General features: G+C 44.0%; 2 protein-coding genes across 2 annotated transcripts in view; one reads left to right on the top strand and one right to left on the bottom strand.

Annotated features, from left to right (window-relative positions):
- The window catches only part of LOC145399457 (putative tubulin polyglutamylase TTLL2), a 28,799-nt gene extending 15,411 nt beyond the window's left edge, over positions 1 to 13,388 (top strand). Inside the window, exons 3-9 of the mRNA XM_080272069.1 lie at positions 4,121 to 4,224; positions 5,799 to 5,932; positions 6,535 to 6,638; positions 8,635 to 8,792; positions 10,067 to 10,185; positions 11,905 to 12,074; positions 12,540 to 13,388. Of these exons, the coding sequence (XP_080128195.1) occupies positions 4,121 to 4,224; positions 5,799 to 5,932; positions 6,535 to 6,638; positions 8,635 to 8,792; positions 10,067 to 10,185; positions 11,905 to 12,074; positions 12,540 to 13,388 (1,638 nt within the window). The remainder of the gene's footprint in view (positions 1 to 4,120; positions 4,225 to 5,798; positions 5,933 to 6,534; positions 6,639 to 8,634; positions 8,793 to 10,066; positions 10,186 to 11,904; positions 12,075 to 12,539) is intronic.
- A 2,680-nt stretch (positions 13,389 to 16,068) lies between these two features.
- On the bottom strand, positions 16,069 to 21,079 carry LOC145399456 (potassium channel, subfamily K, member 16-like). The gene is made up of 7 exons (XM_080272068.1): positions 20,906 to 21,079; positions 19,365 to 19,557; positions 18,710 to 18,850; positions 17,905 to 18,061; positions 17,409 to 17,578; positions 16,490 to 16,683; positions 16,069 to 16,245 (listed from the first exon to the last, which is right to left on the bottom strand). The coding sequence occupies exons 1-7, from the start codon at positions 21,077 to 21,079 to the stop codon at positions 16,069 to 16,071; spliced, it is 1,206 nt and encodes a 401-aa protein (XP_080128194.1).
- Positions 21,080 to 22,767: the final 1,688 nt, after the last annotated feature.

Below are 22,767 nucleotides of genomic sequence, written 5' to 3'. Positions count from 1 at the left end.
TCCTGGAGCGTTTTCTGCATTTACACCTTTACCATGATGAAGTTTGGTTTAGTTTATGTATTTAGTTTATTTTTTTCTAACTCCTGAATAATTTTTTTTTTTAGTTGGAGATTTTTCCGTTGCTGATTCCTGTTTTTTTTTTTTTTTTTTTTTTTTTTTTTTTTTGGCTAACTCCTGGGTATTTTTTGCAGTTGGAGATTTTTTTTATTTATTTATGGGCTTAGCTGCTGTCTACACCTTAGCATGATGATTTTTTTTTTTTTTAACTCCTGTAGATTTTTTTCAGTTTAGGGCAAAGTTTTCTAGCTTATGTGGTTAGCTGTTGTCTCCATTAATCTCCTCCATAGATTATTTTTTTTGTTTCAGTTTGTTTTTGCAATCCCCTGACGAGTTTATTGATTTTTTTTTTTAATTGATGTTATACTCATTTTACTCTAACGTGGCCTAAAGTTGTCAAGTCTATCCTGAATACTGAGTAGTAACAATAGAGTAGCATTGGAATTTGGTGCTAATCACGAAGAAGTGCTATAGATAAGACGCAGAGCTTTTGTATTGTCTGTTACTGCCAGTCAGCTTCACGGGAAAAGGAAAAAAATCTAGGCCAAGCTAAATTGAAAAAGGTGTTGTTCCCTTCGTTAACATCTTTACTTTCAAGGTACCCTCTAGACTTAATAAAGACTTAAGAAAATAATCCGCTACTAGTAAGAATTTAAGAAGAAATTAAATAAGCGGCAGTGTGATAAAACTCTGGGCCAAGTTAAGGTGAAAAGGGTGTAGTAGTTGCCCTCGTTAACATATTTACTTTAAGGGTGCTGTCCTATCTTAAGAAATAATATACTAAGAATGAAATAAGAAATATTGTAAGGAAGAGATTAATCCAAACACCAGGAAGTCATTTTTCTATACTTCATTCTTTGGTCTTTCCCGACGATTTTATTCATCTTAAGTGAGACGGAGGGTTATAGCGGGGTTAAGGAAGGCTTGAACTCTCCCTCCACTCTCTTAAGTCTCACCAGCTGAATAAAATCGTCTGGTTTTTTGAAGGGGTTTCGTTATTACGGACATTCACAGTAACAAAATTAATAATGGAATTTGTTGTGGCATGTCCATATTGAGTTGTTGTTGTTGTTGTTGGTGTTGGTGGTGTGTGTGTGTGTGTGTGTGTGTGTGTGTGTGTGTGAGAGAGAGAGAGAGAGAGAGAGAGAGAGAGAGAGAGAGAGAGAGGAGCCTTCTTATGTTCTGAATAAATGCTGGAATTTATTAAGTCACAAGGACTGGTGTGGCATTTGGGTATTGAATTGGGGGGGGGGGTGACGGCGGCCTTCACATTTCCTGCATAAACGTTTGGGAAGAGAGAAAGATAGATAGATAGACGGACGGATAGATAGATTGATATAGAGAGATGGGGGGTAGGCAGGAGAAGGGTGAAACAGGGGTAGGTAGGTTGGTCGGTAGGCAGGGAGAAGGGTGAAGCAGGGTTAGGTTGGTAGGTAGGCAGGCAGGCAGGGAGAAGGGTGAGGCAGGAGTAGGCAGGTTGGTTGGTAGGCAGGGAGAAGGGTGAGGAGGGATAGGGAAAGAGGGAAGGGTTGGTAGGTAGTTATATAAGTTGGTAGGTAAGCAAAGATGGATGCAGGAGGGGAAGGAGGTATGCACGCCCAGAGAGAACAGAAATGGGTAGGTAGGGAGGGAATAATGTGGAGGGGAGAGAATAGTGACAATGAGGTAGGTAGGTAGGTAGTTAGGTAGGTTAATTGGCTGGTTGGTAGGCAGGTATACAGAGAGACAAGCAGGGAAGGAGGGTCAAGGATAAATAACTAGGTAGGTAGGCAGGTAGTTAGGTAGGAGGGTCAGGGAGTAGATGTAGGTAGGTAGGTAGGGCCATTGAGAAGGATGAATGAGGGGTGGGGAGAGAGGGAAGGGTAGATGGGGAGGGAAGGAGGTAGGTAAGCAGAGAAGGAAGGAGGGGGAGGTAAGGTATAAAGACATAGGTAGGTAGGGAGGGAGGGAAAGAGAGGTAGGAAGGATGGCAGTTACGTAGGCGGCGATGGAGGGTTAGGTAGGAACCTAGATAGGCAGATAGATGTTAGGTAGGTAGGTAGGGCAAGGAGAAGGGGAAGGAGAAAGGAATAGGTAGAGAGGAAGAGTGAAAGAAATGCATAGTAAGAGGAGAGAAGGGGGAAAGGGGATGGAAGAGGGAAGGCAATTGGAGGAGGGAGGAAGGAATGGGAGGAGAAAAGAGGGGAAAGGGAAGGGGGAGGGGAAGGATAGTGGGAAGAGTGAAAGGGAAGGAGGGGGAGAGAATTGAAAGGGAGAGGAAGGGAAGATGGGAAAGAGAAGGGGACGGTGAGAGGAAGGAATGGGAGAAGGGAAAGGGGAGAAGAGGGGAGTGGGAACAATGAAATGGAAGGAAATAGGTAGGTAGGTAGGTGGGGAGAAGGGACAGGAAGGGAAGATGGGAAAGAGAAGGGGGAGAGGAGAGGAAAGAATGCGAGGAGAAGGGAAGGGGAGGAGAGGGGAAGTGGGAACAATGAAAGGGAAGGAGGGGAAGAAAATAGGTAGGTAGGGAGAGGAAGGGAAGATGAGAAAGAGAAGGGGGAGGGGAGAATTAGGAATGGGAGGAGAAGGGAAGGTGGAGGAGAGAAAGGGGAAGAGTGAAAAGGGAGGAGAAGGGGAAGGAAATAGGCAGTCAGGTAGGTAGGGGGAGGTAGGGGATGGGTACGAGGGAGGGAGCTGGTACCCGCACTGCAGACCCCCTACGAGCTATGACGTCAAGGCAGCCCCCTACTGTAAATAAAAACCCATTAGATAAGCCTTCAACCTTTGCACCCTGATAAATGCCACCCATTAAAAGGGGCCACCATGATACCTTCTGTAATGGCTGCCTTGCTAGTTTTGTCTGCCTGTTTATATTCCCTTCATTATTTATCTACTGTATACATCTCTATTTTTATTTTTTATTTATCTTTTATATTGCTCTATTAAAAAGGGGTCGCCATTATACTCACTGTAATGGCTGCTTTGAGTTTTATGTTTGTTTGTATATATAATTCACTCTGTGTCTGCTCTGCTTGTCTCCCTTCTGTTTATGTCTGTTTTATATTACGCTTTTAAAGGGAGTCGTGATGATTGCCTGTGTTATTGGCGTCCTTGGTCGTTCAGTCTCTCTCTCTCTCTCTCTCTCTCTCTCTCCCCCTCGACTCCAGAATAATTCCTTTTAACCCCAAATCATCGCAAGTAACTAAAAATGACCCAACATGACCCCACTTAACCTCAGAATAACGCAGTATGACCTCAATATATCCCAGTATGACCCTCGTCCCCAAATGACCCCAGTATGACCTAGTATAATCCCGGTCTGCAACTAGTACGACCCAGTATGACCTTCCCTCTTTAGATTTTCCCAGTACGACCCCCGTTCTCAGATAATCCCAGTACGACCCTCGTTCTCAGATAATCCCGGTACGACCCCCGTTCTCAGATAATCCCAGTACGACCCCCGTGCTCAGATAATCCCGGTACGACCCCCGTTCTCAGATAATCCCGGTACGACCCCCATCCTCAAATAATCCCAATATGGTCTCTGTAGAACCCAATGAGATCTTGAAACGACTCCATAACGACCCTTTGTCACCCTGTTACAGCTTCATAGCAACCCAGTACTACCTATACGACCCTGTGAGACCTTGAAACCCCCTAGCAACCTAGTACGACCTCTGAACGACCCGTACGACCCCATAGCGACCCAGAACGACCTAGCGAGGCCTTGATGCACCCTAACAACCTAGTACGATCACTGAACGACCCATAGCGACCCGGTGAGACCTTGAAACCCCTTAACAACCTAGTGCGACCTCTGAACGACCCAGAACGACCCAGCGAGATCTTGGAAACCCCCTAACAACCTAGTACGACCTCTGAACGACCCCATAGCGACCTAGAATGACCCAGTGAGACCTTGGTAACCCCCTAACAGCCCAGCACGACCCATACGACCCCAAAACGACCCAGCGAGACCTTGGAAACCCCCTAACAACCTAGTACGACCTCTGAACGACCCAGTGAGATCTTGAAACCCCCTAACAACCCAGTACGACCCCATAACGATCCACCCTCATTCCAGGTGGTGAATCACATCCCTAGGGCGGGTGGACTGTGCCGTAAGGACAGCCTGGCCCGGGCCCTCCACAAGATGAGGCATGTGTTCGGTCCCGCCTTCGATTTTATGTGAGTGGCTTTGTTATTTCTTATTTAATCCACATCCGTAGGTCTTATCCTCATGTATGGCTCCCGTCCTCCACATTCGTAGCTCTCTTCCACATTCATAGCCATCATCCACATCTATATTCTTTCATTTTCCTTCCAGTCTTAGCTCGTATCCACATTTATGCCTCTCTTCCACATTTATAGTTATCATCCACATCTTTAGCTTTCCTTTTCCTTCCAGTCTTAGCTCGTATCCACATTTATGTCTCTCTTCCACATTCATAGCTCTCATTTCCATCCACTTATATAGTTTTCATTTTCATCCACATTCATAGCTTTCATTTTCATCCACATTCATAGCAATCAGTTTCATCCACATTCATAGCTGTCATCCACATTCATAGCTTTAATTTTCATCCACTTTCTTAACTGGCATCCACATCTATAGCCCTTCATATCCCTCATCTGCAGTCCACATCCTCACCAACAGCCCTCATTCTTAGCCTTATCCCAAATCCACATCCAAAGAATTATGTATAGCTTTCATCCACCATCACATCCCTTCACATCCTTCCTCTGCAGCCATCTTCTTCTTATACATCCTTGTTCATCCACATCCTTACTTTTTATCCATTGTTTATATCCACATTCCTAACGTTCATCCACATCTTCAGGTCTCACTCGCATCCTTCATCTCACTCTTGTCCATATCTGTCATCCACATCCATGATCCACAGTCGACCCTTCATCCACATCTCTCGAACACATCCTCAGCCTTCATCCATAGCTTTTGTTCACATTCTTACCCCTTATCCACATTCTCAGATCTCACCCATAGCTTTCATCCACATCTGTAGGTCTTACTTATATTTTTTATCCACATCCTACGCCCTCATCCATAGCCTTCCTCCACATTTATAAGCTTTTGTCCACATTTATAGTTCACATTCACATTCCTAGGTCTTATTCATAGCTTTCATCCACATCTTTAGATTATATCATTAACTCTCATCCACATCCAAAGCTCTCTTCCACATCATTAACTCATCCACATCCAAAGCTCTCTTCCACATCATTAATTCTTATCCACACCCAAAGGTCTCTTCCACATCCCAGTCCTGCCCTATTGCATATGTTCAACTGGCTCCACCACAGTCGTCATCTCCATTGCTAATTTTCAACTGCGACTACCACCACTACCACCATCAGTACCTTCCAGTTACCCCTACATCTACCACTCCCCCTCCTGCAGCACACCACTCATCACTACCACAACTACCACTACCACAGGTGCAATATTCCGATCACCACTACCACTACCACCACAACCACACCAATTGGTATACCTAAGACTACCACCACCGTAGCTACCACCAATAACATTACTACCTTCACCACAACAACCATCACTATGACCACAGTCTCCTCCCTACCACAACTACCACTCCCTTCCTACCACCACCACTATGACCACAATCTCCACCCTACCACAACTACCACTCCTCTCCTACCACCACCACCACCACTGTCTTTATAGCTCAGCCACCACCCCCCTTCTACCACAACTACCACCACAACCACTCTTCCGTCCACAGCCCTGCCACATACCTGCTTCCGTGCGAGTATACTAAGCTGGTGGCGGAATATACCCGCATACTGTACCGCATGGACCAGGGAGCGAACCAAGCCAAGTCACCTGCCTCCAAATTGCCAGGTAGCACAATTACAGGTAAGCATATTTTATTTCGTTTTCTTTTCCTTATTTTCTTTCCTCTTTTCTTTTTTGCTCTTTCCTTCATTCTTTCCTTCCTTCTTTTCTTTCTTTCTGTCTGTTTGTCTGTCTTTCTTTTTTCTTCCTTTCTTTCTTTCGTACTTCCGTCTTTCCTTCCTTCCTCCCTTTCTTTTCTTTCTTTCATTCTTTCACTTTCTTATTTTTCTTTCCTTCCTTCCTTCGTTCCTTCCTTCCTCCCTTCCTTCCTTCCCTCCTTCCTTCCCCCCTTCCTTCTTTCTTTCTTTCTTACTTTTTTACCCTTTGGTGTTTGTGTGATGTGAAAAAATTTAGTCGTAAGATATGTGTGTGTGTGTGTGTGTGTGTGTGTGTGTGTGTGTGTGTGTGTGTGTGTGTGTGTGTGTTTAATGTTTTGCTTTTATGTATGCATCTCTCTCTCTCTCTCTCTCTCTCTCTCTCTCTCTCTCTCTCTCTCTCTCTCTCTCTCTCTCTCTCTCTACGTCTATCTGTCTGCATATATAGCCATCCATCCATTCATCTGTGTAGCTATTTATCTATCTGTCTATCTATCCATATATATCTATCATCCATCTATCCACCAGGTCCAGCACGTAATAAGAGGGAAGATACAGATCCCAACATAGACAACATTTGGATCTGTAAACCCATATGTTCCTCACAGGGGAAAGGAATATCCATTTTCCAGGTGACTTATTTACAAGATTATTTTTTTTAGGTGACTTATTTACAAGATTATTTTTTTTAGGTGACTTATTTACAAGATTATTTTTTTTAGGTGACTTATTTACGGGATTATTTTTTTAGGTGACTATTATTTACAAGATTATTTTTTTAGGTGACTTATTTACAAGATTATTTTTTTTAGGTGACTTATTTACAAGATTATTTTTTTTAGGTGACTTTTTTTACAAGATTATTTTTTTTAGGTGACTTATTTACAAGATTATTTTTTTTAGGTGACTTATTTACAAGATTATTTTTTTTAGGTGACTTATTTACAAGATTATTTTTTTTAGGTGACTTATTTACAAGATTATTTTTTTTAAGTGACTTTTTTTACAAGATTATTTTTTTTAGGTGACTTATTTACAAGATTAATTTTTTTAGGTGACTTATTTACAAGATTATTTTTTTAGGTGACTATTATTTACAAGATTATTTTTTTAGGTGACTTATTTACAAGATTATTTTTTTTAGGTGACTTATTTACAAGATTATTTTTTTTAGGTGACTTATTTACAAGATTATTTTTTTAGGTGATTTATTTACAAGATTATTTTTTTTAGGTGACTTATTTACAAGATTATTTTTTTTTGGTGACTTATTTACAAGATTTTTTTTTAGGTGACTTATTTACGGGATTATTTTTTTAGGTGACTATTATTTACAAGATTTTTTTTTTAGGTGACTTATTTACAAGATTATTTTTTTTAGGTGACTATTATTTACAAGATTATTTTTTTAGGTGACTATTATTTACAAGATAATTTTTTTAGGTGACTATTATTTACAAGATTATTTTTTTAGGTGACTTGTTTACAAGATTATTTTTTAGGTGACTAATTTACAGGATTATTTTTTAGGTGACATTTGCAAGATTATTTCTTTAGGCGACTATTAGTTACAAGATTATTTTTAGGTGACTCTTAATTACAAGATTATTTTTTAGGTGACTTAATTGCAAGATTATTTACAAGATTATTTTTTTTCCTAAGTGATTATTTTAAACTGGATATTTTTTTTCTATTTTAACAATTTATTTATTTATTTATTTTATGTATTTTTGCTGCGTGACTTCTTTTTTCTCTTCGGTTACTATTTATTTATTTATTTTTTTTTTTTTTTGGTAATCGTTTTGGGTGAATATCATCTTCTAATATATTACTACATGCATGCAGTATTTATTATAATTTTAGTATTTTTTGCGGATTATTGGTAACGTGACCTATGGATTATTAATTATTATTATTATTATTATTTGTAGTGGTAGTAGTAGTCCTAATAGTAGTAGTAGTAATGATAGTAGCAGTTGCTGTTGTAGTAGTAGCTGAAGTAATAGTAGTAGTAGTAATAGTAGTGTAGTAATAGTAGTAGTAGTGTTAGTTTTAGCCCCAGCTTCATCAGAAAAGTGATCCCAGTGGATTGCAGGCTAAAGTTACTCTCATTCTGCAGTTCATCCTCCTCCTTTTGGGGCATAGGGTGGGAGTGAGGGACGTTTGTATCACCAGGCATTGAAGCTGCGTGGTTTTATCGATGCCACCACTCGAAGGCGTCTCTCTCCAGTACCGTGAATTGTGAAAAATTGATTAATAAGCTTTACAGGTATCAACGGAACTTTAACAGGCCACTAGTCTTTAATATTCATGTTTTTTTTTTTTTTCCCTGTCGCAGTTGCCTATGATTTGTTGTTTCAGTCACTATTCCGGCGATGGGATGTGCTGTGTAAAGTAACCAAATGAACAGTCCCTTATATCCCTCTCTCTCTCTTTGAAATCGCCTTCGCTGCCCAGTTATACAAACGTCCCTCAGCTCCCTTCCTATCCCCCTATCGAGAGAATGGTGGATTGCAAGTGGGTAACTTCAGCCTGCAGTCCACCGGGTTCGGGCAGAAATGAGTCTGGGGTTAGACATACTCCTGCTGCTTCTCTGATACCCCACTAACATCCATAATTCCCCCACAGGACCTGCACCAATTAAGCTACGCCTCAAGTGCTGTTGTTCAGAGGTATCTACACAACCCGTTACTGGTGGGAGGGTACAAGTGTGACGTGAGGCTCTATGTGCTGGTCACGTCCTTCCTCCCACTCACCGTATATATGTACACGGAGGGAATCGTCAGGTGGGTGTGGGGGAGGTGTAGGTAGATGTGGGGCGGAGGTAGGTGAGAAGTGGTTTAGGATAGACGTGAGTTATAGTGTGTATTGAAATGAGAGGTATTCTAGAACTAGGAGACTAACGGTATGTGTGTGGGGGAGATGATAGGGTGTATGGGAGGGAGGTGTGTTGGGGTATGTGTGTGGGGGATATGATAGGGTGTATGGGTGGGAGGTGCATTGGGGTATGTGTGTGGGGGAGATGGTAGGGTGTATGGGAGGGAGGTGTGTTGGGGTAGTGGCTGTACCTACACAACCCCCTTCTACAAGTGTGATGGAAGGTTCTTTGTACAGGTCACGCCCTTCCACTCACCGTATTTGCTAGTATGTACGCTGAGGACACTGTCAGGTGGGTGTTGGGAGGTATAGAGGTGTAAGTGTAGAGGTTTAAGTGCGGGGAGAATGAAGGTGTGAGCTGGTTAGGTTGGGATTTGAGTTTTGTGGCGTGTATGAGGTATAGGAGTATTAGGAGTGAAAGATGGGTGGGTGTGGGGGAAGGTGTGAAGGAATGTGGGTTGGGGTTTGTAAGTGTTGGGGAAAGGATAGGTGCGGGTTGGATAGGTTGGAGTATTTGTGAGTTGTGTGAGCTGTTGGCGCAGGGTTAGGTGTGTGGGGAGATGGTTGGTATATGGTTAGGTGTGAGGACTGTATAGTGAAGATGGGAGTGTAATTATAGGCGGAAAGGATGGGTATGAGTCGGATGGGTTAGAGTAGGTTAGATATGAGTTTTATCTGGTGTATTTTGTGGGAGTAGCAGTGGAGGTTGGGGTGGAAGGTAAGGATGAGGTAAGGTGTGTTAAGAGGAAAAAGGTGTGTGGGCATAGAGAAGGAGAGGAATGGTTTGGTTGCGTTAGAAGTGAGTTTTGTGGGTGTGTTCGGTGTGTGTTGAGGTATTTGTGTCGGTTAGGGTGGGAAACAGGTGGAAGGGGCGTGTGGGTAGTTGTGGGCAAGGTGGCCTAATGAAAGTCATATTATAATTAGTGAATTAAGAAATTAGAGCGGCTATTTATGCTAGCTGCGCCGATATCGTCTACCTTGTTTATATATATATATATATATATATATATATATATATATATATATATATATATAGAGAGAGAGTTGTGAGGAGGGGGATGGTGATGATGATAAAAAGATGATAATGATGATAATAATGATGATGATTATGATTTTATTCAGCCAAATAAGACAACCACGTGTCAGATAAAAAGCAGGATTGACACCCAGTCTTTTCCCTCAGGTTCGGGACGGAGAAGTACAACCTGGACTCCCTGGATAACGTGTATAGCCACCTGACCAACACCTCCTTAAACAGACTGGCTCCCGGGTATAGCCTGGAGAAGGACAGTGTGGGCGCAGGTAGGGTGGGTTGATGGCGGCAAAGTTAAAATGTACAGATAGCAGGCATAAAGAGGGAGACCAGGATAGTGTGGGGGAAGGCACAGTAAATTTGGTTGGTGTTTACGGGAATAAAATGTACGCTGTAGCCTGGGGGAGGAGTGTAGGGAAGGTATAGGTGAAAAAGTGTGGGAGACAGGTAAATGTGGAAGACGTGAATGGGGATAAAATATAGGTTGCAGTTTAGAGAATGAGAGTGTAAGGAGAAGTAGTGGAAGATGACTGTGGGGGTCGATATGATAACTGTAGTTAGTGGTAGCAAAGTGAAAAATGAAACACTTTAAAGAAGGGAAGTGCAGGTTCAGATATGGTAGGTATGACAAGTGATAACGAGAACAGAATCCATAGATAGCAATAGAATGTTTAGCCACTCAACAGATACCCCCTTAAAATGGTCCCTGGATATAGCTGGGGAAAGAATTAAATGGAAGAGACATGATTTTACTGTAAGGATTATTGGACACTTTCTAACCTCGTGATTATGAAATGAGAAAGTTCTTTTAAGCTGAGTGAACTCGTTTGGTGGTAGCTAGAATTAGGGGTTTAGCTTGGGCAAGGACGGTGTGGGCTTACGTAAATTTGGTAAATGATAACAGAAGTAAAATGCACACATGGAAGAATTATGACAAGATAATGAGTAGTTTGATAAATGTGACTGACAGTAGCAAGGTTTTCAGAAGTGTATAGTTTGGAGTAGAGTGTTATATGAGAGAGGGAGGTATAAGTTGAGGGGAGAGCAGGGAAATGGCAGGGGATAGGGCGACATGGAGACGGTTTGTTGATCGCCACCCCGTACGAGATTAAGGCATCTGGCTATAGATAGATAGATAGTTTGGAGAAGGACAGTGTGGAGGCATGCAATGTAGATCTGATTGACCGTAGCGGAGATTAAATAGGAGAGACATCAAGTGCACTGGTGGGGTTAATGGACGTTGTTTGCAACCCCTTTACAATGAAAGGTTTCTTCTAAGCTGAATACACTCGTCTGGTGGTTAACAAGAAGCACTGCCGCCCAACTATTTTATTCAGCTCAGGGGTGATCTCTCGTCGTCTAAGTAGACACCCAATTACTTCTGTTACAACACATACATTGTTTGCCACTGCCCAATGATTCAGGGCAAGAGAAGGGCATCTATAACAGATCCCCTCAACCCTCTGAAGACGCCAGGATCCAGTGTTTTATCCATGCTGCCGCCAAAGTTTTATTAAACGTGAGGGCAGGCCTTGTGGTACTGATGTGTTTATCTTTGTGACGAAATAAATCTTAACTATAGTTCTTGCACCTTAGCTTTGCCCAATTTTCCCTATTTTCGTTTTTTTTTTCAGCTAATTATACCTCTTTCACCCTAACTTGGCTCAAAATTTCATCTTTTCTCAACTTATTTCACATACCTCGGTGACAGAAAAACACAATGCTACGGCTGTATATCTTTCCATAGCACTTCTTCGTGACTATCATCTTACTCTTTAAGTTAATCTCTTGTTACAGTTTAGATTCCAAGATATAGAGATGGCAATTTTAGCCCAGCTTAAAGTAAAAAGAGTATAATTTGTCTTGCTACCTCCACACGATTTTACAAAGCGTAAGAATTGTCCCTCATCGTGTAAGGCTTGATCAGTTTCCACCCCTTTCAGCTCATCCCCTGTATTGTTGCTCCCGCCAGATGACTTTGTTCACAGGTTGCAAATGGCGTGTGGGCGATTTGCGGCGTCACTTGGCAGGGTGTGGCCGTAGTGACTGGCTGTTGTGGCAGAGGGTGTGGGTCGTGGTCGTACTCACCCTGCTGACCCAAGTTGGCCTCGTCGCTCATCACCCTAACTGTTTCCAGCTCTACGGCTTTGATATTTTGGTGGGTGAGGCGGTGTTCTCTTTCAGTCTCTGTTTCTGTATCTGTCTATCTGTCTGTCTGTTTATCTATCTGTCTCTTTGTATATCTTTCTGTCAGTCTGTTTATCTTTATGTTTTTCTCTGTCGTCCTCACCTTTCTAACACAGGTATGCCTCGTTTTTCATCACTCAGACAGTTTCTGCCTCAGCGTCTCTCTCTCTCTCTCTCTCTCTCTCTCATTACGATAGGCCTGCTAATACTCACACTGATAGTCATGAGTAGAACAATTATAATGATGGTAGTGAGCATACAGGTATTGATGGTGATGGCTGATGATAAGTGATGATAATGATGATAGTGAAGATGATTATAACAGTGACAGTTAAAGCGATGAAAATAGTGATAATACAAGCTTAACGATGACAGTACTGAAGATATGATGATGATACTTGTGGTGATAGCAGTATGCCCTTCGCCCTCCCCTCAGGTTGACGCGGGCCTTCGACCTTGGCTCCTGGAGGTGAATCGCAGCCCCTCCCTCACCCACGACTGCCACGTAGACCGCGTAGTCAAGAAGCCCCTCCTCCACCATCTCTTCGACCTCGTAGGGCCCCCACGCGTCACGGAGCCCCTAGGAAGACCCCTGCGACCCCCTGTTTTGTTCCTCCTCGCACGTCGCCCCCGTCGTCAATTGTGCGCCGCTCTTAGACTGCTTGGTGGACTGAGGGCGGGATGTGAAGGGGAGGGGTGTGGAAAGAGAAGATGTGGAGATCTGAGGTGTGGTAGGGGGAGGTGTGTGACGGAGGGGTGTGACAAGGAGGGAGGCGTAAAATTTGGTGAGGGATGTGGTAGGGAGATGTATGGTGAAAGATGCAACAGGGGTGAAGGATGTGGTGGGGAGAAGTGTGGTGGAGAAGGATGTGGCAGGGAGAGGTATGGTGTAGAAGGGTGTGGCAGGGGGAGGTATAACGTAGAGGAGACTAGGAACAGACTCACACGCAGAGAAAGTCAAGATAGCGGGAGCAGTGGAGGGGGACGCAGACGAGGTGGGGAATGCAATGGTGGGGGGCGCCTAACGTGGGGAGGCTCTGCAGGGGGGGCCGTGAGGTGGCCAGCGAGGTGTGGGGGGTGGGTCCGTACCTTCCCCTTCAACGCCGTCACCCACCACGCCAGCAGAGACCCCGCCTACACCAAGACTCAAGTTGGGGAGCTGCTGAGATACCTGCGGGCTTGTCAACGTGCCGTGAAGGAACATCCCACCGCCCCACACCACGCCCTTGATGCCTGTGTTCGGAAGCTACTCTGGCGGGATACTGTAATTTGGGCTCCCTCGTAATTCACCCATCATCTCTTTCCTGTTACCTCACCCCTCACCACACCTCTCATTTTCACCCCTTACGTCTCCATAGTACCCAACAGTGTTTTTTATGCCCTCTGGTTTTATGTTTCTCTGGCAGGACGCTTACCTGGTTACTTCTTGTGCCCTCACTCCTCTCGTTTCACTCCTCACTATGTCCTTCATGCCTCTGTTCGTAATTCCCCTCTAGGTTCCTGTCTGCTTCACCCTTCACCTTTTACCTTACCCCACACCACACACCAACTTTCCCATCCCTCATCATCACGCCTTTTACTATATTTTTCTTTCTTTCCCGCGGGACACTGCTATATGGGTTCGTACCTCAACCCCTCACCCCATCACACCCTCTCACCCCTCCACACCCTCTCACCCCTCCACACCTTCTCACGCCTCCACACCCTCTCACCCCTCCACACCCTCTCACCCCTCCACATCCCTTCATCCCTCCACACCTTCTCACGCCTCCACACCCTCTCACCCCTCCACATCCCTTCATCCCTCCACACCCTCTCACCCCTCCACACCCTTTCACCCCTCCACACGTTCTCACGCCTCCACACCCCTTCACCCCTCCACATCCCCTCACCATATCCTTCATGTCTCTGCTGAAAGATCATTTAGCTTTATATGAGTCCTTATCTAGTGCACCCCTCACCCCTCTCCCCTCAACTCACCCCTCAGTAACCCCTTCTCTCACCTCCACCCAGCAACCCTTAGCTCACCCCTCACTGTCTCATCACACCCTGTCTTCTCCCCTCACTCTCACTCCTCCCAACCCACCACCACACCGTCGAGGCCTTTTTTCTGAAGGTACTCTGAATACATAATAATCTGGACTCCTACCTAATTAACCCCTCCCTTTACCAGTCACCTCTCTCTCTCTCTCTCTCTCTCTCTCTCTCTCTCTTTCTCTCAAGGTTGAAATTTTACTCATAACCCCTTCTAATAAGGACTTGTTATATGCATTCCATTGTAAGGGAGTTGGTGTGTTAGCTGCCTGAGATTTTCTACTTGCCTTTTCCATTGCGTTGTTAGTAGAGATTAGACATTGCAATATAATCCTGTATCCTAGCTGGCTTAGATTCCTTAACACCTTTTCCTTTGCGATTTATTTGACATGTTACAGTTCTGTCCTCTGGTATAATTCCGACGCAAGATAACTAGATATTTAGAAGGGATAAATACCATATAAGAGAGCAGTTATGAGCAATATGCAGAATGAATTGCAAAGGAAAAGGTGCTACGAATATTCTCTCGTCAGCTGGAATAATGTTCATAGTCCATTTTAGCCTCTTCAGTCCGGTGACGTATCCTGCACTATATCCTTGCTTTCTCCAAACGATTTTATCCATTTTCGGGGAGACTTTCCTAACTACCTTTCGCTTACCGGCCCATTACCGTGATAGCTCTCCGGCAAGATGAGGAAAATTGTTTGGAGGCAGCAAGAATTAGTCAGGAGAATACGTCACCTCATGCAAGGAGTTGAATTTACTTGGCGAAGATGCCCCGCCCCCTTTGCACGTGATTGGTTGATAGAGGTGTGGGAGGGGTGGTGGTATTGCCCTCTCTTATTTATTTATTTTTTATTTTACCGTATTTAGGTTCTTATTTCACCATCAGCTTCGCATCACCGTCCGTAATTAGTTTGTAATGTCTGGTAGCAGAGAAGTGAGTTAGTAGGATGGTGCTGAATGTGAGTTAGAAAAATAATTAGTTTTCCTTCTCTCTCTGGCAGCCTTATACTTGGCGTCATCCTTTCTGTAAATGGGAAGAACAGGCGAGATGATGATGATGAAAAATTAGCGTCATGTCCTGTGTCTGGTCCATCAACGTTCACCCAATGACTTCAGGTTTGGGGTGGGGCTTATTTTTGCCAAGTTCAAGTGAATAGACTGTAGTAGTTGTAGTAGTAGAAGAAACTAACAACTGCCACAGAAATATGTCTATGCAAACGTAGGAAAGAGTGACCTGTAATATTGATCTTCTCGTAGTTCCTGTAGATTCTGTGTTTTGTAATATGTAGTCTGTTGGAAGAATAATACTCCTATATTGAAATTGTGTGTCTTTTTTTCATAGTAGGGCGCCTGGTGGCCTAGTGGTTTGAGAGCACTGATGGGAGAGACGGCCTTTCATAGGTTCGATGTGGATGCTTTTCGATCCTAGCCTAGCGTCGCCTCCCTACGTCTGCAAGGGGGTAAAATGGGACTCGATTTGTATTAGTGGCATTAATCGTTCAAAGGGAGGAAATACACCCTTATATGGAAATTGTGTTTATTGAGAAAATACAGCAGTTTTGGCTCAACTTAGAACCTTTTCATACTTGTATGTGGATAATGGCGGAACATATGCTTGTATACAGTACAGAACGAGGTAATGGAGAGAAAGAGAGAGAGAGAATTGTGGAGATTAAAAGAACCCATATATGTGATATATTTTTGTTGTGACAGATAAGTTATATTATCAGAGAGAGGGAGAGTGGAGCTCCAAAGAACCAATACTTGTGATAGACTTCTCGTGTGACAGAAAAGTTACGTTTATCAAAGAGAGGGACAGACAGACAGAGATAGAGACAGACAGAGATCAAACACACTTATAATTGCGACACAGACAAATGACACCTATAGAAGATATTTTTAATCACGTGTTGCAAAGATAACATTTAAACATTAGATTCGTACATAAGGATAGTGATGCGTTTCTTGGTGTGTGCCAGAGCCAAGAGGGGTGCCCAGGGGTCGTCATCTGGGTCCTCATTTCGTCCTCTGTTCCTTATCTCTGCTCCTAAGGCCTCATCCAGCTGGCGTAACTCTTCTACTAGCGATGCGTTCACTTCAATCTGCGTAGAGAGAGAAAAAAAAAACGGAGAAATAATTGTTTTCGTTATCGTTGTAGTCGTCGTTATCAATATCGTGATTATCATCATTAATTGTGTCATCAGTGTCAACACCATCATCACTGTTATTCGGTATCTTCATTATTAACTTGATCGTCTTTATTTCATTACCACCGTCATCTTCACTTATGCTTGATTTATTTACTTCTCATCTGGTTCATTCTCTCTCTCTCTCTCTCTCTCTCACCTCGCCAGCGCCACTTTCAGCCACTCTTCTCATAGCCAGTGCGAGTGGGGCTGACAGTTCTTGTAATCTGGCCGTCAGCATCTTCATCCTGGCCCACGAGTCAGCATACTGCCTCCTGACCAGCTCCAGCACCGTGGAAGTCAGCGCTAACCCCGCCAGGATGTACACGGTGCAGTAGAGTAGGGACGTGGCGGCTATGGGATTCGAATCGATGGAATTTTTTAGGTGGAGAGAGAGAGAGACAGACAGACAGACAGATTAGTGTTGGAACCATAAATTCTTCTAAGCCTTAAAAATTCATACGTGTTAAACGAGGTGGAAATCTACGGCCTTAGCACTCCAACTTTACCTCAAATACCTAAACATTTTTTTTTTTTTCCGTAGCTACAAAACTAAGCAGAATTTGGACATTTTTTCATAGGCTTTGTGTTTTCGAAGTACCTATGGAATTTGGCCCCCAAAGAATAACGCAATTATGGAGTTTGTAATTGTGACATCCTCCCTCCACTCATTCCTGACATCATCTGGCGTTCTGACGTCACCTACACACCCATGATGTCACTCATCCATGATGTCACATACCCATGACATTACCCACACACCCCTGACGTCACCCACACCCCCCTGACATAACCCACACACCCCTGACGTTACCCACACAGTTCTAACATCACCCACACAACCAAGACATCACTCACACACCCCTGACATAACCCCCACAGCTCAACATCACCCACACAGCTCAAACATCACCCACACTCCTGACATCACCGTACACCCATGAGATCATCCACACCCTAGCCGACTCCTGACATTATCTACGCATCCCTAACGTCACACTGACATCATCCACATAGTTTAACCAGCACCTAACATTCTAACACCCTGACCACCCTGACATCAGCCTGACATCACGTACAAGGCACAAGGTCACCAAATCCAATGGTTGAGGTGGTGATGAAACAGAAATAAAACGCCTCAATGAAACTCCAGTGGTCCAGCAGCATAAAGATACAGGCCCCGGCGGTCAAGTAGGCCAAGAGCATCAGTAGCAGGCACATCACGCTGACCACGGTGCGCAGATGACCCCTGTGGGAGGCGAGGTTGGATTAGCTTGGGTTTGGGTGGATTGAGTTAGGTTAGGTTAATTGAGGCTGGGTTAGGTTGGGTTGAGTTGGGTGAGTTAGGTTGTGTTGGTCTGAGTTGGTCTGTGTTAGATGGTTGTTCGTGGCCGCCCTCTCCGGGATTAAGGCGTCTGGCTGTACACATAGATATATATATAGAGAGGGAGGCTAATAAGAAGACCATATACTGACCAGCTGATAATTCTCCATGGCCTGAGCTGCTATTAGTGAAGCCAGAATCTCGCCTACGTGTGTGTGTGAGGGAGAAAGGTAGGTGATATAATACTTCACTTTGGCAGATGGGTGTCGATGGCCTGGGCTGGTAGGAGTGACGCCAAAATCTCACCCACGTTGGCTATCACGGCCAGAGTCAGCGGTATTCCTATCACGGCAAACACCACGCAGAACACTCGCCCACCTACTGTAGAGGGGGCGATGTGGCCGTAGCCTGGGATGAGATGGTGGTTAGAACTCGGGCCCGTCGGAGGAGAAAGTTCATAACAGCTTTTTGTATGCGATTTATTTTGTTTATTACACCTTACTGGCACCGTAACCTGGGATAAGAAGGAGGTTAGAACTTGTTTCCGTCGATTGTGGAAAATCCCTAACATCATCTCCTAAGCGATTTATTTTGTTTATTACACCTTATTGTCACTGTAACCTGGGATGTGAAGGAGGTTAGAACTAGGGCCCGTCGGATGAGAAAACTCCCTAACACCTTTTCCCAATCGATTTATTTTGTTTACTACAACTTATTGTCACCGTAACCTGGGATGAGAGTTAGAACAAGGGCTCGTATTCTCGTCGGCTAAGAAAGCTCCCTAACACCTTTTCCTAAGCGATTTACTCCAATTTCTTAAGCGACCTAGAAGCTGCCTGTATACTGTACTCGTAAGGAGGGTATAAATAATATTCATGGGAATAATGTGTGATATACAAAATAAGTCGCTAAGGAGGAGGTGATAGTGAACCAACCCCTCCAGTTAGCAAAGTCTCTCCAAAGCTGAATAAAATCGTCTGGTAAATAGCCATAATGAGATAGAAAAGATGTCCTCGTATGGAACTAGTTTTAGAGAGAGAGAGAGAATTAACTGACCTATGGTGGTAAGGACGGTAGCGCTGAAGAAGAGTGCCTGTGTGTAGGTCCAGCGGGGGTTCGGGTGGGGTGAGAGGGGAGACACGCCCCACTCCGCCCCCTCCTCCACCACCTCCTCATACTCCCTCACTAGACCAGATACTGTTAAAAAAGAAAATAATATATGCTCTGTTGTTTTATTTTCACTGAACGTAAACCCGGTGGACTGCAGGCTGAAGTTAATCTGCAAGCCACTATCCTCCTTTAGAGAGATGGATCTGAGGGTCGTTTGTGTACGCCTATATCGGTGTCACCACGTGAAGGCTCCCTCTTCAACACACACACTTTTATGAACTGCGAAAAACTGTCGATGAAGGAATGGCAATAAATAAATAAATAAATAAACAGTCATCGTGCCAAAGGGATTTATTTGAATTAGAGTACAAGAGACAAGGCTGATTATGCTGACAGTCATGTTGAAGGTGATTGATGATGATGATGATGACGATGGTGGTAATGATAAAATTGACGACTATAATGGTGAAGATGATGATGACTCTGATGATGGTAATGACGATAAGACGACGATAGCGCGATGATGATGATGATGATGTAAACGAATATAATGACGATGACGAATGCGCTAACAATAATAAACGAGTCAGGATTAACCTACCCACATCCCAGTCCGAATCCTGCTGAGTCGGAAGCTGAGGCCAGACCCCACTGAGATCAGCATGTGGTACGGAGGGATTGGTGGTGGACTGAGTCAGCAGTTTGGATATGAGGTGCTGACGCTTCTCCCGCAACCGCAGAGCCACTTGTTGCTGACCCTCGGCCTCTACATCGTGCTCAAGTACCTGAAAAATCTATCAGCATTTGCTAGTCAGTTCTTGTTAATGTCCACATATACGCCTTTTACTCTAACTTGGCCCGGGATGTGCAACCGGAACACGTACCCGGCTCAGGGAAGATTACACCCCTGCCCTTCATAGTCCGGGGTCACCCTTAGGCAAGGTGTAGCACCCTTTAGCCCACCAAAAAGGTAATGGGTGGATGGTTATCATCGTCCTGGGAGGTACTGCCATGGGAGTGACGTGGTGTCAAGACCCAGTAGCTGGCATTGCAGAACACTCCCAGGCGGGGAACTCAACCACATTTACCAAGTAGTCAAGGTCTGGACTGAGATTACCGCTCATGCATATCTCCTGTACACAGCTCATCCTTTTGGGCGCTATGCCTCCTCCATTTTTCCAGCGCCTCGCCATGTGGAAGGATCCTGTTCCCATCCTGACGAGGCGGGTCTGCCACAAGAGCGCGGTTGCTTGCTTGTGGTCGGTGTGGCTGCTCGGTCAGACAGACTCAGGTAGAGCAACAACAAAACTGGCAGCCGGAGTGAAATAACTTAATGGATCCAAAGAAGACGAAATGGTTAAGCCTTTTAAGTTTTGCCTTCACATCATGATCTAGTGCCGGGAATACCTGTCAGCACTTGTACCTCAGTGCTTGTTGATATCCACAGTAGTTAACATTCACCAAGTCACCATACTCGTATATTAACATCACATTTAATCAGCACTTGTTAGCAGGCGCAGTAGTTAACACCCACTAGGTCAGCATCTGTTTAACATCTGCAGTATTTACCACTCACTTAGCATCTGTTAACATCCACAAATAGGTGACATGCATAATAGTTAACATCCACACAGCGCAGTGAGGGTGAGTTGAGAAGTTACTCCTTGGCAGTTAGATATGAAGTTAAAGTTGTGAGGTAAGGGTGATGAGGTTGGAATAGATATGAAGTTATAGTGGAAGATTGAATTAAGGCGGTGAGGTTAGTTTATGATGGTGATATACGTGGTGAAGATGGTGAGGATAAGAAATTCGTGAAGTTATAAAGAGTAAAATGAACGTGGTGAAGTTATGTCATAATGTTGAAATGTGAGACGAAGATAGTGAGGTTAAGAGGATGAGGTTAGAGTGATTAGAGGTTAAGATGATGAGGCTAGAATGGTTGAATGTTGGGCAGGGTTGTGGATTGTGGGGTTAAGATGATGGAGGGGTAAAATGTGAGCTGGGGTTGTGAGGTTGAGATGAGGTTAGAGTGATGAAATAAAAATAGGCTAGGGTTGTGGGTTGTGAGGTTAAGATGGTGAGGTTATGGAGGTTAAATCTGAGGTAGGGTTGTGAAAGTAAGATGGTACGGGGGGGAAGTACCTTAGCTCCCAGGCATGTGTAGATGATAAGAAGCAGAAGCAGGGAGATGTGACTGCCAGCTGTCCTTAAATGCTCCCTCCACCACGTCTTGGACCCCACCCTACCCCACACATCTCTAAACCACGCCCTCGTACCCGATGTTCCCGCATCTTTAGTTACGTCCTCGCTCTCCATCACCAGCCGCCGTCCACGCTTTGGGATGTTACTCGTGTCCTTCTGCCTGCGTCTTGACTTTATCAGTATTTTTTATTTTTATTTTTTGCTGTTTGTGCTTTATGTATGCGAGTTTAAGTATTTTATATCAGTATTATCTGTTTAGTTTCTCCTCTACACTGTTTAATGTTTCTGTTTCATATTTTTTTCATTCTTATTTATTAGGTCTTCGACTCGAGGCATAGGGAGACCAATTCATTTGCCGAGATTATCAGTTCTCGTGTTGCTCGTCTTCACATGTCACCACTGCAGCGCCAATACCCACCGTCCATACTGAATATTTACTAGGTCTGTCTAATTCTGAACTGGCGTGATGATATTAGCTTGTATGCTTTTATTACTGGTCGGTGGGTCTTGTGTGAGGCCAGTAAAGTCTATATTATCGCAACTTAATTCACTAAACTGTCCCTTACACCATCCGCTGATCGAACTCGCGTCCTTTCACACAGCCTACCACTTGTCTAACCAGTATGTGTGTTGGAGCAGGGTAAGGGTAGGGTGTTACCTTGGCAGAGGGTGAAGGGGAAGTGTGGTATCTGCCCATTTGGTCTCCTTCACACACACACACACACACACACACACACACACACACACACACACACACACACACACACACACACACACACACACACATCCATCCATCATACATATTCTCTCTCTCTCTCTCTCTCTCTCTCTCTCTCTCTCTCTCTCTCTCTCTCTCTCAGGTATGCCTCCTTCTCTCACTCTCTCGCTTTTTCTCTCCCCACATTTCCTCCGTTCCTCCCTCCACCCCGTCACACTCACAAGGTAAATAAACAGCATATTCTAGTTCCGTTTCCCCTGCAAGTGTTTCGTTCCGTTTTCTTCGTTTCGTTTCGCTGTTTCAAAGTGTTTAGTGTGACAGGTAAACACAGCTGGTATAAACACACACACACACATACGTACATACATACCATACACACACATATATATATATACAGAGAGAGAGAGAGAGAGAGAGAGAGAGAGAGAAAGAAAGAGAGAGAGAGAGGTATGTTTACATGGGTGGCAACAGATGAAATGGTGCTTCCCAAGAATAGTTTCGAGCTGTGTGTGTGTGTGTGTGCAGCTCAGACCACACACACACACACACACACACACACCATATTCTCTCTCTCTGTCTCTTCAGTTCGTAGTCTCTCCTAAGCTGAATAAAATCGTCTGGAGATAGCAAGAATAAATAAAAATCATCGGGATTGAAGTTAACTAATTTATTCTGTTATTATTACTATTATTATTATTATTATTATTATAATTATTATTATTATTAGTAGTAGTAGTTAGTAGCGGATGGATGGATGAATGGGTGGATGGATGGAAGGATAGAAAATAAGGGAAGGAAGGAAGAAAAATGAAGGAAGAAATGAAGCTGAAGCAAGGAAGGAAGGATGAAAAATGAAGGAAGAGAGGAAGGAAAAAATGAAGGAAGGAAGGAAGGGATGGCTACTGTATTGATCAAGCTGCAGAGTCAAGGGTTGCAGCGTGGAGGGTTAAGGCCCGTACGTTACCTGCCCTGGGAGTAGCCCTAACACATTCTTCACCGCGATTTATTTTTGCTTATGACACCCTTAGCCCTCTCTTGCATGGTGTTTGTGTCGGGTTAATATCGACATTTGCTGCTTCAATTG

The sequence above is a fragment of the Coenobita brevimanus genome, chromosome 49, assembly GCF_032717465.1.
Source record: "Coenobita brevimanus isolate Jiangsu-jjx chromosome 49, ASM3271746v2, whole genome shotgun sequence".
Classification (NCBI taxonomy): Eukaryota; Metazoa; Arthropoda; class Malacostraca; order Decapoda; family Coenobitidae; genus Coenobita; species Coenobita brevimanus.
This window is presented reverse-complemented; position numbering and strand designations above follow the sequence as displayed.

What these genes read in the sequence shown, in the direction of transcription:
- LOC145399456 (XM_080272068.1), bottom strand. Translation starts at nt 21,079, where the DNA reads ATGGAGAGCGAGGACGTAACTAAAGATGCGGGAACATCGGGTACGAGG. An exon ending in GGATTCGGACTGGGATGTGG is followed by an intron (nt 18,851 to 19,364) that starts GTAGGTTAATCC and finishes CTTTTTTAACAG; the next exon opens with TATCTGGTCTAGTGAGGGAG. An exon ending in TACCGTCCTTACCACCATAG is followed by an intron (nt 18,062 to 18,709) that starts GTCAGTTAATTC and finishes ATCTCATCCCAG; the next exon opens with GCTACGGCCACATCGCCCCC.